The sequence below is a fragment of the Aquarana catesbeiana genome, linkage group LG01, assembly GCF_042186555.1.
Source record: "Aquarana catesbeiana isolate 2022-GZ linkage group LG01, ASM4218655v1, whole genome shotgun sequence".
Lineage (NCBI taxonomy): Eukaryota > Metazoa > Chordata > Amphibia > Anura > Ranidae > Aquarana > Aquarana catesbeiana.
Genome location: NC_133324.1, coordinates 508,010,851 through 508,029,449, shown reverse-complemented (window position 1 = coordinate 508,029,449; position 18,599 = coordinate 508,010,851). Strand labels below are relative to the sequence as shown.

The 18,599-nt window shown below is 42.8% G+C and overlaps 1 protein-coding gene across 2 annotated transcripts in view; it reads left to right on the top strand.

The window, feature by feature from the left end:
* Positions 1–16,771, top strand: part of CELF5 (CUGBP Elav-like family member 5) — a 269,988-nt gene extending 253,217 nt beyond the window's left edge. For both annotated transcript variants that reach the window (XM_073593820.1, XM_073593812.1), the window contains 4 exons: positions 6,387–6,464; positions 12,840–12,983; positions 13,235–13,398; positions 13,543–16,771. In XM_073593820.1, coding sequence (XP_073449921.1) covers positions 6,387–6,464; positions 12,840–12,983; positions 13,235–13,362 — 350 coding nt within the window. In that variant the 3' untranslated portion in view covers positions 13,363–13,398; positions 13,543–16,771. The remainder of the gene's footprint in view (positions 1–6,386; positions 6,465–12,839; positions 12,984–13,234; positions 13,399–13,542) is intronic.
* Positions 16,772–18,599: the final 1,828 nt, after the last annotated feature.

Sequence of the window (18,599 nt, the reverse complement as noted above, 5' to 3'; positions counted from 1 at the left end):
TAGAGGGAGCTCTTAGGTCAGTCCATGAAAACGCTTGTTCCTTCGATTCTGAAATTAGCAGGGAACTACAGCTGTTATCAGGTAAAGATGAAGTCCAGATGAAGTACTTATGTAAAAGCACGAAACGCGTCAACGTAGCGATGCCATAGTTGCTGGCAGCCCCCCCCCCCATATCCCTGATAACAGCGGTACGTTCCCTGCTAATTTCAAAATCGAAGGAACAAGCGTATTACTCAGACTAATGGTCACAGCTTTCAATTACTAGTGTGGACTACAACGGCTCGGTGCTTCTAATTACCACTGCATGTGTTTACAGTTTTCCCGCACTAGCCGCATGAACTACATATACTTATGTGCGCTTTCGTTTTTCTATGAAATCCCAGAGACTTATCCAATGATCTATATATGGACACCTTGATACCGGATTTAATCCCATACTGGCAGGACTCCCATCGCTAGTTGCACGCTTAATACGCCTCCTACAAGTCCATGGGTTCACTGCCCTTTGTGCATCCCCACTGACTCTTGTATTTTTACTTATGAAGCCCGGGTCAGGGCACCAAGATACACAGCTCAGTGGAGTCAGTCAAGGGGGGCTTCTTTGTGGCCACTTTGTTTACACAGGACTCTTAGATTCAACGGAATGGGTCCCTATCCTACTCTATTATTTTAGGGAACTACCGTTCAGGGTCAGTTTGCGTGAGGGGAGGATGTGCCAGCATGCCTGTTTTTAATGTAACAGCGTTGTTTATTATTTTTTGTCTACAGTGTGCTTATTATGTCAGTGTTGGTAGATTTTGTGAGGGAACCTATTCCACTAATGTGGCCTTTATGCCACATTAGTTAGAATGATGTATTTTGCAATTATCAATAAAGTTGTATTTTTCATTGTTCAATCCCGTTGCTGTTTCTCTCATTTGATTGCAGTCCTGGGACTGCTCTAGTCCCAATCCCCCCTTTTTTTGCTCGGTGATGGCTCTGCCTGGATGGATATTTCACATCTGCGCCCAACAAAAGAAAGATGGACCCCTATGGAAATCACCTAATAACCCTCTGTGGTATAATGAAACCCTCAAGGAGTTTTTCAAACTGGAGGAAACTGGGCTAAATATGGAGTTAAGTATCTTCACCACATATTTCAGGAGGGGAAGCGGTGTACTTTTGCTCAGCTGAAGGAACTGTTTGGGATACCCAGAACCTGTTGTTTTCGATATGCCCAGCTGCGGCATGCGGCAGTGGCCAGAGGCGTATCTAGTGAAAATGGCACCTATCGCATCACTGAAACTGCGCCCCGTCAAAACAAAAAAACAGCTAACAAAACTACAAGTCAAACGCTTTAGCCCGGGTTCACACCATAATTCGCTGCGGACCGCACAGGAGCGCTGTGCGTCCCTGTTCACCGTTTCAGGGACGAATCAGGGACGATTCTATGCCTGAATTCGGCCCTGAAACGCAGCCAAAGACGCACAGCGTTTTTGTGCAGTGCGCACCGCAGCCGCCCCGGAGATATGTGAAACGGCTCCATAGGGAGCCAGTCACATTCTCCTGCTATGCGAATTAGATGTGCGGAAACGCACATCTAATTCGCATAGGTGTGAACCCGGGCTTAATCTTTCAGTTATCAAATTATGGATTGGCACTACATAAACTGCCCGATGGGTCAGTTCGCCCCTGCTCATTAAACATTCTACATTCAGTGAAAGTTCATGTAGTGCAAAGTTTGCACTACATGAACTTTCACTGAATGTGGACTGTTTAAGAAGCTTGTTGCACAAATCACTTTATTACATTTTATGATATCTATTTATTTAATCCATATTGAGCACTATTTGATTGCGCGAGTGTGCCAAGCAGAAGCAGCCAATCAAAAATAGTGCTCAATATGGATTAAATAAATATGCATAGCCATAGATATCAGAAATAAAAGTGTAATAAAGTGATTTGTGCAACAGCAGGTACTACTTTTAACTAGAGTGTAGATGCAACTACAGGAAATAACCAGAGACTGCGAATGCGACTACAGGAGATGACCAGACTGCGAATGCGACTACAGGAGATGACCAGACTGCGAATGCGACTACAGGAGATGACCAGACTGCGAATGCGACATACTACAGGAGATGACCAGACTGCGAATGGGACATACTACAGGAGATGACCAGACTGCGAATGCGACATACTACAGGAGATGACCAGACTGCGAATGCGACATACTACAGGAGATGACCAGACTGGGAATGCGACATACTACAGGAGATGACCAGACTGGAAATGCGACATACTACAGGAGATGACCAGACTGCGAATGCGACATACTACAGGAGATGACCAGACTGCGAATGGGACATACTACAGGAGATGACCAGACTGCGAATGCGACATACTACAGGAGATGACCAGACAGCAAATGCGACATACTACAGGAGATGACCAGACAGCGAATGCGACATACTACAGGAGACGACCAAGTAGCCAGTTTTAAAATTTAAGCTTTCAGCAATGCACAGCTATACAGGGGGTAAACAACATTGTCATGGAGGGTTTAGCATAACAGTGAGTCTATAGGCAGAAAGACCTACCTGGCCAGCCGGGCTCACCTCCCGCTCTCAGAGGTCTGGAGGCGGAGCTTTCCGTGGTAGGGGCGGGGCTCTCACTGTAGGGGTGGGGCTTTTGCAATGGGGCGGGGCTTTTACGGTAGGGGCGGGAATATTCGTGTTCCAGGGCAGGGTTCTCAGAAGTCCAGGAGAAGCGATCCCAGCTCTCCGAGCACATACAGAGTACATGGGGTGGGGCGGGGTCAGAGCGTCAGGGGAGCTCCCTGCCCTACCCCTCCCTGCTGACAGAGCCTACCTCAGCCTAAGCTGAGCCCAACAGCTGTCTATCTGATAGAACACCTGCGCCGCGATCCAGCAAGCTGGCCGCGGCACCAGGGACTATATTAGTCCGGGAGGACGGGTGGGGGTTTCTTTCATGTGGAGGGCGGCTTTTTTGCCGCCCCCTTCCCCCATGGCACCCATGGCACTTGACATGACTGCCATACCTTAGATACGCCACTGGCGGTGGCACAGTTCAGTATAGGAGAAGTACAGGTACAGAATACCTCGTTGGAAAGGGTCCTGGGGGATCCTGAATTCAAAAGAATTTCCAGATACTATAAGGAAGTGGGCCCAGGGGACTCTGGGTTGATAGCGAGGGCCAGATCTTGTTGGGAAATGTTTATATTGGAATTGTCAGAGGAGATGTGACAGGAGGCATTGGATAGTTATCTGGGCTCTGTCATCTCTTCAACGGATAGGATGATACAGCTACGATACCTACATCAGATGTATTATACACCAGTCAGACTATTCCGTATGAACAGGAGAGACTCCGCTAATTGCCATAAATGTTTGGGGGCGGGTGGTTCTTTTGTTCATATGGTTTGGAAATGTGCCAAGGTGAGACCATTGTGATCTATGGTGACTGACTTTATAGCAGACAACTTTGTCCTTCCCAATAAATGCTCTCCCTTGAGATGTCTATTGGGAATTTTTTACCAAGAGGTGTTAAATGAGCACACCAAGCTGTTCCTCAGATTATTGTACTTTGGAGTTAGGAAGCTTATAGCTAGGAGATGGATCCATACGGAACGACTGACATTAGAGATGTGGTTGAAAGTTGTGAACGCTGACATTCTTCTGTACCGCATGACGTACGAGGCCAGGGAAGCCCCTAGGAAATTTAGGAAGGTTTGGTTTAGGTGGGTTGACTCAAAGGAGACACTGACAGATGGGGTGAACGAGTAAAGGCTGAAGAAGTATGGAGACGGAGCTATATGTATATTTTACAGAGGACCTGTACTGTGCAAACTGGTCCCCAAAAAGAAAGGCAGAGGGCAAATGACAAGTCACCAGTATTGGTTCCCTGGAGTCGATATGTTCCCTGTGGTTCCCTGGAGTCGATATGTTCTCTAATGCCCCGTACACACGAGCGGAATTTCCGTCGGAAAAATCTTGGATGGTTTTTCCGACGGAATTCCACTCAAGCTTGGCTTGCATACACACGGTCACACAAAAGTTCTATGAACTTTTGACCGTCATGAACGCAGTGACGTACAACACTACGACAATCCGAGAAAATGAAGTTCAATGCTTCCGAGCATGCGTCGAATTGTTTCCGAGCATGCGTGTTTTTTCGCGCGTCGGAATTGCATACAGACGAATGGAATTTCCATCAAGAACTTTTTCCGTCGGAAAAATAGAACCAGCTCTCAATCTTTTGCTGACGAAAATTCAGACACAAAAAGTTGGATGGAGCATACACACGGTCGGAATATCCGACCAAAAGCTCACATCACACTTTTTTTGACGGAAATTCCCCTCGTGTGTACGGGGCATAAATGCTGCTTACACACGATTGGACTTGCCAATGGGATAACCTCCGTCGGCATTTCCGACGGAAAAATTTAGAACATGTTCTATATCTAAGTCCGTCAGAAATTCCGACAGAAAAAGTCTGAAGGGGATATACACATGGCTAGAATATCAGACCAAAAGCTCCCATCGGATTTTTTCTGTCGGAAATTCTGACCGTGTGTACGGGGCATAATGCTTCATGTACACTGCTTCTGGTAAATGGACATTTAAGAGCAGTTGGGCGTTTTTTTTCAGCTGCCCCTGATCTCTCCTCTATGTTAACTTATCAGTAAGGCCTCTTTCACACGGGGCAGATCAGTCATGATCCGCCCCGTGAACACACGCTGGCTCAGCGGGGATCGCTCCGCCGATCCCCGCTGAGCAGGAAGATGACAGGTGCATCGCTGCACGCTGTGCAGCGACGGACCTGTCAGAGCGCCGCTCTCCCCTATGGGGGGATCGGATGATGACGGTCCGTAGTGTCCGTCGTCATCCGATCCGATCCGAAAACGGAGGGAAAAGTAGGTTTTTCCTCCGTTACACTTTTCGGATCGGAGCGGGGTCGGATGTCAGCGGACATGTCACCGCTGACATCCGACGCTCCATAGGGATGACTGTATGTCCGTTTTTCATCCGAAAACGGATGGATGAAAAACGGACATACGGATCATCCGTGTGAAAGAGGCCTAAGTGTACACAGGGTCGTTTATAGTAGTTCCTAGGCAGTTGAGTTTAGAAGCATTTTTTGGAAAGCAAAAAAATGCATCTGGATGGATATTCAGAGGCATTTGAAACGCCAAACGCCTGTAACAACTTGTAAACACGTGTAAATGTGGTAACTTGCAAAACGGGCATTTTTAAATGTCAGTTACTATCTGTCAAGCTAAATCGTTCAGGGGAGGTTCTAAAACGTCCCGTGTACATTAAGCCTAATACTGACTTGCAATGTCTTGTTCTGAACGGTGTCTCTGTGTGGAGGTGGCCTTGTAGAGATTTGTAGAGGTTTTTCTTCCTAATGTAATAGCTGCCCCTGATGACTGGTGTTCTGCTGACTGATGGGGAATATTCAAGATGCAGCAGAAGTGCAGAACATTCAGATCCATATAATGAATGAAGCAAAAACGGAGAGATCCTTCCCAACAGGTCATTGGGTACAGCTCTCTCTCCAGCAAGGAGAACAGTGAGCAGCACAGTAGTGAAATTACCAAATCTCCTGAGACTAGCTGTCAAAGGCAATATTGCCTTAGATCTCACACTGCAGACAAACAGCTATGAGCTTGAATGTAAAAGAATGCACTGCTATTTTTCAGGAGGAACGGAAGACAGTTACAGTTTTCAGGCTACTGCTTAGGCGCAATTAATATTTTTAGATGTTCCCTATAAAATAGTAAAATTTCACATTTTGAGTTCCACTTTAATTGTGCCCTGATCTTCACATACATCTGTTTCCTGCAAAACGGTTAAAGGGGACCTTGTCAGTAAAATGCAAGATTTGCTTACACTGCCCTGGCCCCTCCCCTTGAAAAATCACTTACTCTGTCTAGTAGAAGACAGAACTAAGATAATTATTTTTTAACAACTAATAGTGGGTGATTTGTAAAGGGGAAAGGGGTTCAAGCGATTTGAGTAGACCTTTCATTTTACTGCCCTAGGTGGGCATACCACAGGAGGTGTCTAACATTTGTTATGTGATCTAGCCTACTCCAGGATTAAAACATTTTGCTTCAGATTGTCTCCTATGGAGTAGGATTATAGATCAGGGATTTGCTGGTCTCCTGACACCAGAATTAATAGGATGAGTGAATTTCCCCTTCTCCTGATCTCTCGGCAGGTACCTTTCTGCTTCCCCTTGTTCTCCTTTGATACGTAATTGTGGATTTATGCATGAAAAAGCTATGTTTTGCACTGCTGCTTTGATAAAAATTTAACCGTATGCCCTTTTTTCAAAACCTCTATGTTAATAATAATTTTCTTTCCTTTTCCGCACCACAGCTATTTATCCCACTGCAGCTCTTACACCTGTCACACACAGCACCCCGCAGCCTCCTCCTATTCTGCAGCAACGTGAAGGTAAGACTGCTGATGGAGACCTTCAATCCTCTAAATTCAAAGTTTAAAGTAAACCCTTCACAAACCTGGCCGCTTTAAGCAGAACTCTAGGCAGCTAAAAATTAGAAATCATCTTGCAATCCTCTCTACAGCAGAGACCAGACTGCGAGAAGGAGAAGAAGCACAAGTAAACAATCAGTGCTCATGTGCTAAAAAGGATTACAGGAGGAGAAATCAAAATGACAAAGGAATGAGCCCATTATTCTACTGCTTCTCTTTTCATTGTTCAGTCACAGACTCAAGAGACCTGTAGGTGTTACTAAACTGTGGAAGAGTTAGATCAGGTCCCCTTACCTGCCAGGCAGGGCTGTGCTGTGTCACAGAACTGTGTAATTCCTAGGACTGGATGTAAAGAATGACTTTTACAGGAAAAGTAAAGATTTGCATGTAACTTCAGCCTGTCTTTACCTCTGGATCTGGTAATCATTTTGGTAAGCAATTTTTACTGAAAATAACCTTAAGTGTTCTGTGCTTTTCCATCTTGTGATTAGTTTGAATTTCCAGGGTTTGTGGCTGGTTTACTTTATTTCATGTTCAAAGACCTGAACATGTAATGCTTTCTTTGTGACAGGTATAATACATAAAATGCCCATCTCCATGGAAGCAGTAACTAATTTAAAGAGTGCAACAGCAAGATATGGATCATTTCAATAAAAAGGATGTTAATCTGAACTCAGTAGGGTATTTGCTTTTATAGCTGTGTTCTCTGTGCCTACATACTGTATTTTATATCTGAATGTATTGATACTGTATATTGTACAGTTTTGTACTCCAAAGAATATTGCAATGTAGTATTTATAGTACACAGGGCCAGTCCTACCATGGGTCCCGCTGGGTCCATTGGACCCAAGCAGCACTTTGAGAGGGAAGGCAAACTGACATCCAAGCTTTCGGGCAATGTTTGGGTGCAGCCTGCGAGGCTTGCATTTGTAATGGGTGGAACTGGAGGAGGGGGTGCGGCCAGCCTCGTGACTGGACGGCCTTCTACTGCTCTGGTGCATGCGTGGGGCTAGGCAGTGAAGACTGTGGGAGCACTGGGAGAGAGCAACTGAGAGGTAATATAACTTAGTTCTGTGTGACAGGGCACAAAGGATGTCCATAATTTTTTCTAGTAGTGGCTGTTGATCTGCTGGATGGCCAAATGTTGCATAACCTGTCATGCTCAAAAATCACTATACAGCCCTAGATAGCCATTGTACAACCCTAGTCCTTCCCTATACTGCCCTAGTCTGTCTATATACTACCCTGCCTACCCCTTCACTACCCTAGCCTGCCCTTATACTGCCCTAGCCTGTCTATATACTACCCTAGCCTGTCCATATACTCCCCTAGCCTGTCTATATACTACCCTAGCTTGCCCCTATACCACCCTACTACCCTAGCCTGCCCATATACTACCCTAGCCTGCCCCTACACTGCCCTAGCCTGCCCCTATATTGCCCTAGCCCACCCCTTTACAGCCCTATCCCAGTGGCAAATCATCTATGGGTGCAATGTGTTCACTGCACATGGGCCTTGAGCGGTGGGGGGGGCCCACTGTGCTGACACACACTGCACTCATGAATGCCCTAGGGCACCAAGATGGGGGAGTGGTAACATGGTGGTATGTCATATAATTTTGCATATAGACTGGTGCTGTTGCATGTAAATCTGACTTCCTGATAAATTAAATTTTAGTTTTAATTATCATGATATAAAATAATGGAAGTTGGGGCCTTTTGGTGGGCTTGGGCGTGATTTTTTTTTGGGGGGGGTAGGAGTAATGGGGGGGGGTAGCATTTCATTCTTGGACCCAGGCAGCACAATGTCTTAGGCCAGCCCTGACAGTATATTTAGCTGGTTGTCATCTTTAGGATCCCAGCATACAATCTAGGATGGAAAAGGACCTGGGGGTCCTAGTAGATGATAGGCTCAGCAATGGCAATGCTGCAAACAAAGCAAACAGAATATTGGCATTCATTAAAAAGGGGATCAACTCCAGAGATAAAACAATAATTCTCCCACTCTACAAGACTCTGGTCCGGCCGCCCCTAGAGTATGCTGTCCAGTTCTGGGCACCAGTCCTCAGGAAGCATGTACTGGAAATGGAGCGAGTACAAAGAAGGGCAACTAAGCTAATAAAGTGTCTGGAGGATATTAGTTATGAGGAAAGGTTGCGAGCACTGAACCTATTTTCTCTGGAGAAGAGACGCTTGAGAGGGGATATGGTATCAATTTATAAATACCGGACTGGTAACCCCCACAATAAGGATAAAACTTTTTCACGGAAGGGAGTTTAACTAGGCACGTGGCCACTCATTAAAATTAGATGAAAAGAGGTTTAACCTTAAACCACGTAGAGGGTTCTTTACTGTAAGAGTGGCAAGGATGTGGAATTCCCTTCCACAGGTGGTGGTCTCAGCGGGGAGCATCGATAGTTTCAAAAACTATTAGATAAGCACCTGAACGACCGCAATATACAGCGATATACAATGTAATACTGACATATAATCACACACACATAGGTTGGACTTGATGGACTTGTGTCTTTTTTCAACCTCACCTACTATGTAACATTGGTGCCTGGAAAGTCCAGTTTTTCAGTTCTTCCATTTGACCATTATTGTATAGGATGTGGCACTGCACTATCTTAGGCTCCCTTAGTTCCATCCTATGTTGGAGCTTGTCTAACTTTTTGATCCATATGTAACTATGTAATCTGCCCTTCATTTTTGGAATGTTCTTGTGGCTGGTTATGTTGGTAGAGATAATTAACCCTTAAGGCCCGTACACACGATATGAAAATCGGATGGAAAAATTCGCATGACAAGTTGTCTGCCAATTTTCGGATCGTTGGTAGGGGGCTTTCGACAGCCGATTTAGCTTTTTTTCGTCAGACAAAAGCTGGATGTGCAGACTATAAAATTTTTGTCGGATGTGAACTCAACGTCCAATTTTCGTTTCATTAGTACGGTTTTCGTATGAAAAAAATCGTAAGAGCAAGACTATGCATGCTCAGAAACGAAAGAATATATACAAAACTATTCAACACATTAGGTCACTTCTGATGTTGTATTCTGTCATACAAAAATGTTCTTATTGTGAGTAACCTCTTTACTTTTAACATGAGACTAGCATGCCACAAAAAATGGACGTTCGGTTGTCTGAAAATCTAAGCGTGTGTACTAGGCTTTATGGGCCCCTATAGACTGTATTGTGTTGCTTTCATGTTCAGCATTGAGCTGATTAAAGTTGCGCTTGAATTTCCCCATAAGAAACAACATTTTTAATCCAGTCAAATATTTGTAGCAAAAAACATGTTAAATGTGTTTTAAAATACAGCTTGAAATCTGTTTTTATATAGTTTTTCTGTAATTACCTGTACAACAGCACTCAGAGATGGAGGCCAGTATTGTGAACCGGCAAGGCTCTGTTGCATTGCACAGTACTGTCAGTCTAACACTGAAAACCTGCTTACAAGAAGAGAATACAGAGATGACCTCCTAAGTATGTTGTTTGTCCTTCAGTGTACAACCAGTAGGGCAAAGGCATTTAGGTGACACCACTGTGTTGCTTAAAGCTTAACTGAAGCTAGGGTCAAATCCGCTCTCAGATTTTGCTTCTGTCTCTTTGCTTGTTGGGACACGAAAGGTAGGGGCCATTTTCCTAAGAAAGACACAAACAGTAACACAAATACCTTGATTTAAAGCCAGATTTTTTTCCATTGAGGATCATTCTCCCTCTGTATGCCCCAGTAACATCCTGTGTGTCTGAATGTAACCAAGGGTAACTGGGAGGCAAATGATGGGGAACTTTCCCAATTGGAACACAGCTAACAACACAGTAAAAATTTAACAGAGGACCTAACTCCTCTATTTATGCCAATATTTGATGCAAACATTCATACTGATATGCATTGTCAGGGTTGCCTAAAAAAGTGGCTGCTGCTCTTAGAATCCCTCTTTGTCCAGGAATGTAAAGATACTTAATGATGTTCCAGAGAGTGCTGGTGGGTTGGAGTTCTCTGCTGCCATGGGATTGTGACAAATCCCAAGGATATGTGAAGTTCACAAGCAAAAAATTTGAAGGCATGGATAATGCATCCCTTAATCTATAAAAGAGTGGACTCACAGCAGCCATATTGTCAGTGTGTGTTACTGGTTATAGGGAGAACGGGCAAGGTAGATATGGTGATTTAGTTTATTTTTACATTTTTTTATGGTGCATGTTTCCCAAGGTTCATTCCCCTAAAACCTCAATGGATTTTGTCACTAAGTTTGCAAACTTTGAGCACATTTTGTAAAAGTGTTCACAAACCAAAGCCAGGCAGGTTTGCTCATCTTTTTTATGTTGCCCATTTCTCCCTTGACTGTTGCCAAGGTATGCAGGAGCTTTCTAACCAAACATGGTGGTAATCAATGAGTTAATGACTTTTACTCTGAATGGTCTAAGGTTATCAGTGGTGTACCCCAAAGTTCAGTGTTGGGACCCTTACTTTTGAATATCTTTATAAATGATATAGGGTCTGGGATTAAAAGTACCATTTCAGTCATTGCAGATGACACCAAATTATGCAGTGGAATAACGTCCTTACAGGATGTCTCCAATTTAATTGGGCGACTATGTGGCAGATGAGGTTTAATGTAGATAAATGTAAAATTATGCACTTGGGGGCTAAGAATATACATGCCTCATACATACTAGGGGAGTACAACTGGGGGAATCCATAGTGGAGAAGGATCTGGGGGTTTTGGTTGGTGGCGGTTTCCAAAGCGAGTAAAATCTTTTCTTGTATTAAGAGAGGTATGGACTTCAGAGAGAGATATAATTTTGCCCCTGTGCAAATCATTAGTAAGACCTCATCTGGAATATGCAGTTCAGGTTTGGGCACCAGTTCTCAAAAAGGATATTGGGGAACTGAAGAAAGTGCAGGGAAGGGCAACCAAACTGATAAGAGGCATGGAGGAACTCAGCTATATGGATAGATTAGAGGAGCTTAATTAATTCTCTCTTGAGAAGAGGAAATTAAGGGGGGATATGATCAACATGTACAAATATATAAGGGGTCCATACAGTGAACTTAGTGTTGAGTTATTCACTTTACGGTCAACAAAGAGGACAAGGGGGCACTTTTTACGCCTAGAGAAAAAGAGATTTCATCTCCAAATATTGAAAAGTTTCTTCACAGTAAGAGCTGTGAAAATGTGGAATCGACTCCCTCCAGAGGTGGTTCTGGCCAGCTCAGTAGATTGCTTTAATAAAGGGCTGGATTCTTTCCTAAATGTACATAATATAATTGGGTACTGATATTTATAGGTAAAGTTGATACAGGGAAAATACGATTGCCTCTCGGGGGATCAGGAAGGTATTTTTTCCCCTGCTGTAGCAAATTGGATCATGCTTTGTTGGGGTTTTTCACCTTCCTCTGGATCAACTGTGGGTATAGGATTGTGTCTATGGGATTGTATGATATCATTTTTTATTTATTTATTTATTTTTATGGTTGAACTAGATGGACTTGTGAGTTTTCAACCTGACTAAATATGTAACCATATAAGGTATACACTATATGGCTAAAAGTTTGTGGACACCTGACCATCACACCTACACAGTTACATAGTTAGTCTGGCTGAAAAAAAAGACACAAGTCCATCTAGTTCAACCAAAAAAATAAAAAGAAAAAAAAGAAATGGGCAAAAGTATGTGGACACTCCCCCAAATCATTGAGTTCAGGTGTTTCCAGGGAATGGTGCTGTTAATGCTATAGCAAACAAAACACATTTTAGACAATTATTCACTTTCAACCTTGTGGCAACAGTTTGGGGAAGGCCCTTTTCTGTTTCAGTATAAATGTGCACATGTGCACAAAGACATAGTTTGATGAGTATAGTGTAGAAGAACCCAAGTAACTTGCAAGCAGCCCTGATCTCAGCTCCATTAAACACTATTGGGATGAATTAGAACGCAATTAGTGAGTTAGGTCATTTCATCCAACGTTCTTATCTGACCCTGCAAATGCTCTTTTGGATACATAGGAACAAATTCCCCCTTCCCAAGTCACACACTCCAAAATCTTGTGGAAAGCCTTTCCAGGTGACTGAAGACTGTTATAGCCAAAAAGTGAAGGATGGAATTACCTCCATAATAATGTTCATGGTTTTAAATGGGATTTCCAACAAGCTCATTTAGGTGTTATGAAATACCTGTAGGGTTATTTAGCTCAAGTGGTATAGTATTTTTGGAGGTTCACAGAAGTTAAAGCATTAATTCATAAATACACTTTCTTGAACATTTGCTGTATGCTCTTTGGACTTAATCCGTCTTTGTAATATATATATATCTGTGATCATTTCACAGGACCTGAGGGCTGTAACCTATTCATCTATCACCTTCCCCAAGAGTTTGGGGATAATGAGCTAACACAAATGTTTCTGCCCTTTGGAAACATCATTTCATCCAAAGTGTTCATGGATCGAGCGACCAATCAGAGCAAATGTTTTGGTGAGTTCTAATCATAGAATCAGCCAGAGTATAAAGCTAGATTGATATTATTTAAGAGGCACGTTATAACTGCTAGATTGATATTTTTTAAGAGGCACATTATAACTGTATTATTTTTTTGTGTATCTTTGCATTAGCTGGAGATAGCAATTTGTCACTATGAAATATAAAGCCAAGTGATTATAAAAAAGAAAGCCAAATACTTAAAGTTTTTTTTTTTCACTTTCAAATCTTACTTCCTCATTCACCAGGATTTGTCAGCTTTGATAATCCATCCAGTGCTCAAACGGCAATCCAAGCCATGAATGGATTTCAAATAGGAATGAAGAGGCTTAAGGTCCAGCTAAAGAGGCCCAAGGACACAAGCCAACCATACTGACCACCCACAGGCCAATAGGCCCTCCTGATCATACAGGTATAGTCACCTTTATACTACTTCCATTGTTATCAGTAGATTGTACCAGGGAGTGATACTGGCTTCTTTCTTTCCCTTTGTGCTGTCTTATTTTGGTATTTTTGAGCTAAAATCTTTGACACTAATTTATCTTTCATGCCACAGGTACACAATGGACCTTTGACTCCTGAATCCTTCCCTATAGGATTATGGGAAAAAGAAGACTTTTTCCTACTAAACACTCCCTCCCACCCTTGAGCCTCATGACCTTTGTCCCTCACCCACACTCAAGGACCAAAAAATAAAAAGGTGACTCTGGGGAGAAGCAGCAAGAACCAAGCTACCTAAAACACAAGGTTGTGTCTTGTGAGTGTTCTATGTCTGTCTGCTGAACGCCCAAGAAAGACCACCCCTGATGGAACAAACTTACACCTGATGACCTCCTTTAAATGACCAAATACAAGAGGGGGTATAGGGTGATGCCCTTCAGGTGGCAAACCCCCCACCATAAGAGTGTCTACTGATTTGCAGTGCAAAGAACTGTTTACGTATTTATATGAACATATTTATTTATTGGGGAGGCCCAATGCAACATACCACACCCCTTTCACTGCCAGAGGGCCAAGCAATGTGGGATGGTGTTAAAACATTGTTTAATTTTGTTCTAGATTTTTTTTCTTGGTTATTTGCGGAGGACAGGGTGTTCTGGGTGGGCAGGAGTGGAGCTCAACAGAGTTCAAAGGTCACGTTTACAAAGCAGCCCCCCACACTCACAGGGAAGTTTCCATTTGTCTGCTGCTCATACGCCTGGCCCCCCAGAAAAAGGGCTGGACTTTTGCATCTGCTCCAAAACCCTGCTCTGCATCTTTCAGGACTGGGGAGGACTTAACCATTCAATGTTGTTCTGCGAAGAAACTGCAGAAGAAAAGCTGAATCTGATATCCATGCCTCATTCTTAAGGCAGAGATTACCTGCTACCTATCCAACTTCCCTTTGTGTTAACAAGGCGCTAAATGGTCTCATTAACGAAAATGCTTGAATGCTTAGAGTATCATAGCATCTTTCATACTAGAAAGTCAGGATGTGCGAAGTTTTTCGCCAACATCATATTCCCCAAACCGCCACGGCTGCTTTTCTGTTTAGAGAATATTTCTATGACTGCTTATCAGAGGGTTTAGGCTTCGTCAGAATTATAAAAGATTTGTTTTAATTAATACAGTTTTAAGGGCCAAGTGAGGCAGACATTACATGCTGACATCTAGTCTGTCAGAGTAGAGAACATCAGTTTGATCCTACTCTAAGCTGATATAGCAAACTTCAGCTTGGTGTGAAAAAACACAGTGTACATCTGTTCAGATGCATAAACTCCATAAAATATAATTATATGCCAGTTTGTATTCTTGCCCAGTGCATGGCTGCCAGCATTTTAAATAATTCCTGGGACATCTTGCCATGGAACAAGTCGCTAATTGCATTAATGGAATGATCTACATGGGCCTTGCTAGATTGTAATCTTTATCATGATATCATGGTTAGGTAAGCCATATGATTTTAGTGTAGTTAATATTACCTTAAAAAAAAAAAAGCAAGAACAATAAAATCTTGAGATTTATAACTTTTAGGAGGATGGTATAGTCTTAAGCACTATGTAGTGTTCAATACATATCATGAAAACTTGTCCCTGAAAATGAGCATCAGTTGGTGACCATTATTATGCATCTATATCTGACATTCTGCATTATAGGTCCATTTATTAGTAAATAAATCTGTTGCACTTTTATACTGATAAGAAAGGATTTACAATTTATTTAGAATAGTCTTAAGCACATTGTAATGAATATGGCAGGATTAACATTGAAACTGTACCCGTATGCACCGCAGACTGCTATTTTATGGGCTCAAATCAGCCTACTGCAAAATGATGACACCATCCTGTGAAATCATTGGCTGTTCTCCAAAAATACTGATTCAGCCAATAAAATGGCTGCCTGTGCTACATAGTTGACAATTACATTTGTTTTTTGGCCAGTGTGGCCTAAAGCACATGGGCATGTAAACATTAAGCATTTATAATGTCTTACTGAGGAAATCCAACTGGGTTTTTAGGAATGTGTAGAAGTTAGGTTTGATTAAGCTGGGTTATTTTAGTGTAGCATCCCCAAGGCATGAGGTACAGTAGTCACTGGTAAATTAGAAAAGTTATTTTTAGCGCAATGGAAACCAGCAAAGTTTTGCTAATTTCTTCAGTCTACTCAGTGCAGTAATGAGGTAACAGCCTACCCCAAGAACAAGGGGTTGTTGCATCTGTGGTCACTTGTAAATACCATTTTTATACTTCAAACATTCCTTATCTCAGATGTGAAAAGAAGAGGCCCTGGCCTGGTTAAGCACAAGAATGAAGGGGGGCTTCTGGGCTTGTTTTACCTCTCCCGGTTCTTCAGTCTATAATTATCACTAATTATCAGTTTACCCTCTTCTCTAAATAGATGGCAGCATCACAAAGTGCAGGTTTCCTAAAGGATGTCACTGTTACCCTTCTGTAGATGAAAAACATCTTCCCCTTACCCATATTCGCTGTTGCAGGGTCTCTGAAAGGCACTATGTGTATATATATAGACATAAGATTATATTTGTGCTGCAGAGGATAACACAGATTACTACTTGTAAAACCTATTTTCCACTGTCAGACGGGCCACAATTGTGTTGTTATAGTTATTGTATTACAGGCCTCCTACTAAATTTAATGCCAGTTGGAGTTCAAACCAGATTGCGGTGTTATGTGAGTAAGCCCATTCTGATGTAGGAAGGCTTGAGACATATACTACCGTAAATTCTGTAGGGTCTAGGACTGAATACTATAAACTAGATTTTTTTTTTCCATGAATATAGATAATGAGGCTTGTGGCTTAACTCTGAACTTGACTTACAAAATACAAGTAAATATATTACATGAGCTATAAAGGATTTTTCATAAGAAAGACAAAGCACAGTTTAACCTCGTTAAGGCCAGATGAGGAAAAGGGTTAACGCAGCTAATTGTTTAGCACTGAAATTTCTCACATCAACCTCCACAGCTCGCATTGCCATTGGTTTATTCATCTTGTACAGAGAGTTTCCAAGATTGCCACCAACCTGAGCAGGAAATCTTCAGGGCTGTCAGTGATTAATTATCATATCGTATTCAGTGCTAATTTGGCACCGGAGGATTGGGCAGCACATGGACTTGTGCCTCATGTGCTCATATGAGCAAGTGCTTTCTCTGCATCACAGCCTCTTCATACTTCACCTGGGCCGCACATTCCCTGGGTGTGTATAAGATTATATCTGTGACAGAAAAATCCAGGTGTTCAGAACAGCTGCCATTTACGAAAGAATTAAAAGATAATTCTTAAGGCTGAGTGTCTTCCTGTCTTTTTTTTAATGTTATCATTTTATGCTCCAGGATAGCAGAATATAGTGTGTCTGTGTGTATGTGTGTAACTGTATACAGTACTGTGCAAAAGTTTTAGGCAGGTGTGAAAAAAATGCTGTAAATTAAAAATGTTTTCAGAAAAAAATAGTTATTTTTATCAATAACAAAAAGTTAGCAAACAGAAAAAAAATCTAAATCAAAAGTAGTATATTTCTCAGCATTGAGGACACCACTAATCGGATCATAGACACAGTGGTCGGCCAAGGAAGCTTAATGCAGCACATGCATTTAAAGGGGTTGTAAACCCTCGTGTTTTTTCACCTTAATGCATCACCTGGCAGTGACCGGCCCCCCAGCCCCCCTGTTTTACCTGAGCCTTGGAACTTGACCCACGGGGACGTGCTGTCTCTCTGCCCGGGGTTCTCGGCTCTTGATTGGATAGATTGATAGACATTGGCTCCTGTCAATCAAATCCAATGATGCAGGCGCCGGGGGGCGGGGCCGACTCCTGCATTCGGCCTCTATGAGCGCTTCTCCCAGGGGGTTATCTGATGTGGGGAGGAGCCGCGAGAGCCGCTGGGGGACCCCAGAAGAGCAGGTTTGGGGCCACTCTGTGCAAAACGAGCTGCACAGTGGAGGTAAGTATGATATGTTTGTTATTAAAAAAAAAAAAAAAAAAAAGAAAAAACGAACCCTTACAATCACTTTAACCACTTGACCACTGGGCACTTAATCCCGTTTCTAACCAGACCAATTTTCAGCTTTCGGTGCTCTCACACTTTGAATTACAATTACTCAGTCATGCAACACTGTACCCATTTGAAATGTTTGTCCTTTTTTTAACACAAATAGAGCTTTCTTTTGGTGGTATTTAATTACAGCTGGGTTTTTTATTTTTTGCGCTATAAATCAAAAAAGACTGAAAATTCAGTAAAAAAAAAAATTCTTTGTTTCTGTTAAAATTTATTGCAGAGTATTGGCGAGTATTGGCGAGTATTGGCGAGTATTGGCAGAGTATTGCATGGTATTGCCATAATATTGCAGAGTATTGCAGAGTATTGCCATAGTATTGCAGAGTATGGCAGAGTATTGCCATAGTATTGCCATAGTATTGCAGAGTATTGCAGAGTATTTCAGAGTATTGCAGAGTATTGCAATAGTATTGCAGAGTATTGCCATAGTTTGGGCACTGAGCAGCGCTGTGGGCTGGATCTATAGTGCCCACAGTGCTTCAAACTATCTCTCCCTCCCTCCTCTCACACTGTACCGATCGGTACAGAGAGGGGAGGGAGCAACCGGCGTCATGACGCCGGTTTGTTTACAAGTGATGCTCCGTCATTTGACGGAGCGATCATGTGGTAAACGGCCGCTATCAGCGGCAATTTACCGTGATCCGTGATGCGTCGGGTTCGGTCACAGGTGTTCCCGGGTGCATGTCCCAGGCGGCGCGCGGGAACGCGATTCTGTGAGGCCGTCCATGGACGCCCACCCAGAATAAGTCGGCCGCGCTGTAGCCGTCTTTCGGCTATGGCACGGTCAGCATGTGGTTAAACTATGAAATGAGGACAGAGATGTAATTAATGAGGAGCATTTCTGTCCTCAGCATGTTGAAACAAATGTGAGGGTTTGTGTTGCTAACGACTGATGGGGTGGTCACTTCAGTTGGTTTCTGGTGGTAAAAATAAAGAAGTTAATAACAGTGTTTGTCATGTCATGTACACTAATGCTCATAGTTTAGGCAACAAGCTTTGTGAGCTGACAGCTTTTATGTCTAGGGACAGCTTGGACCTTGTTGCAATTAAAGAAACTG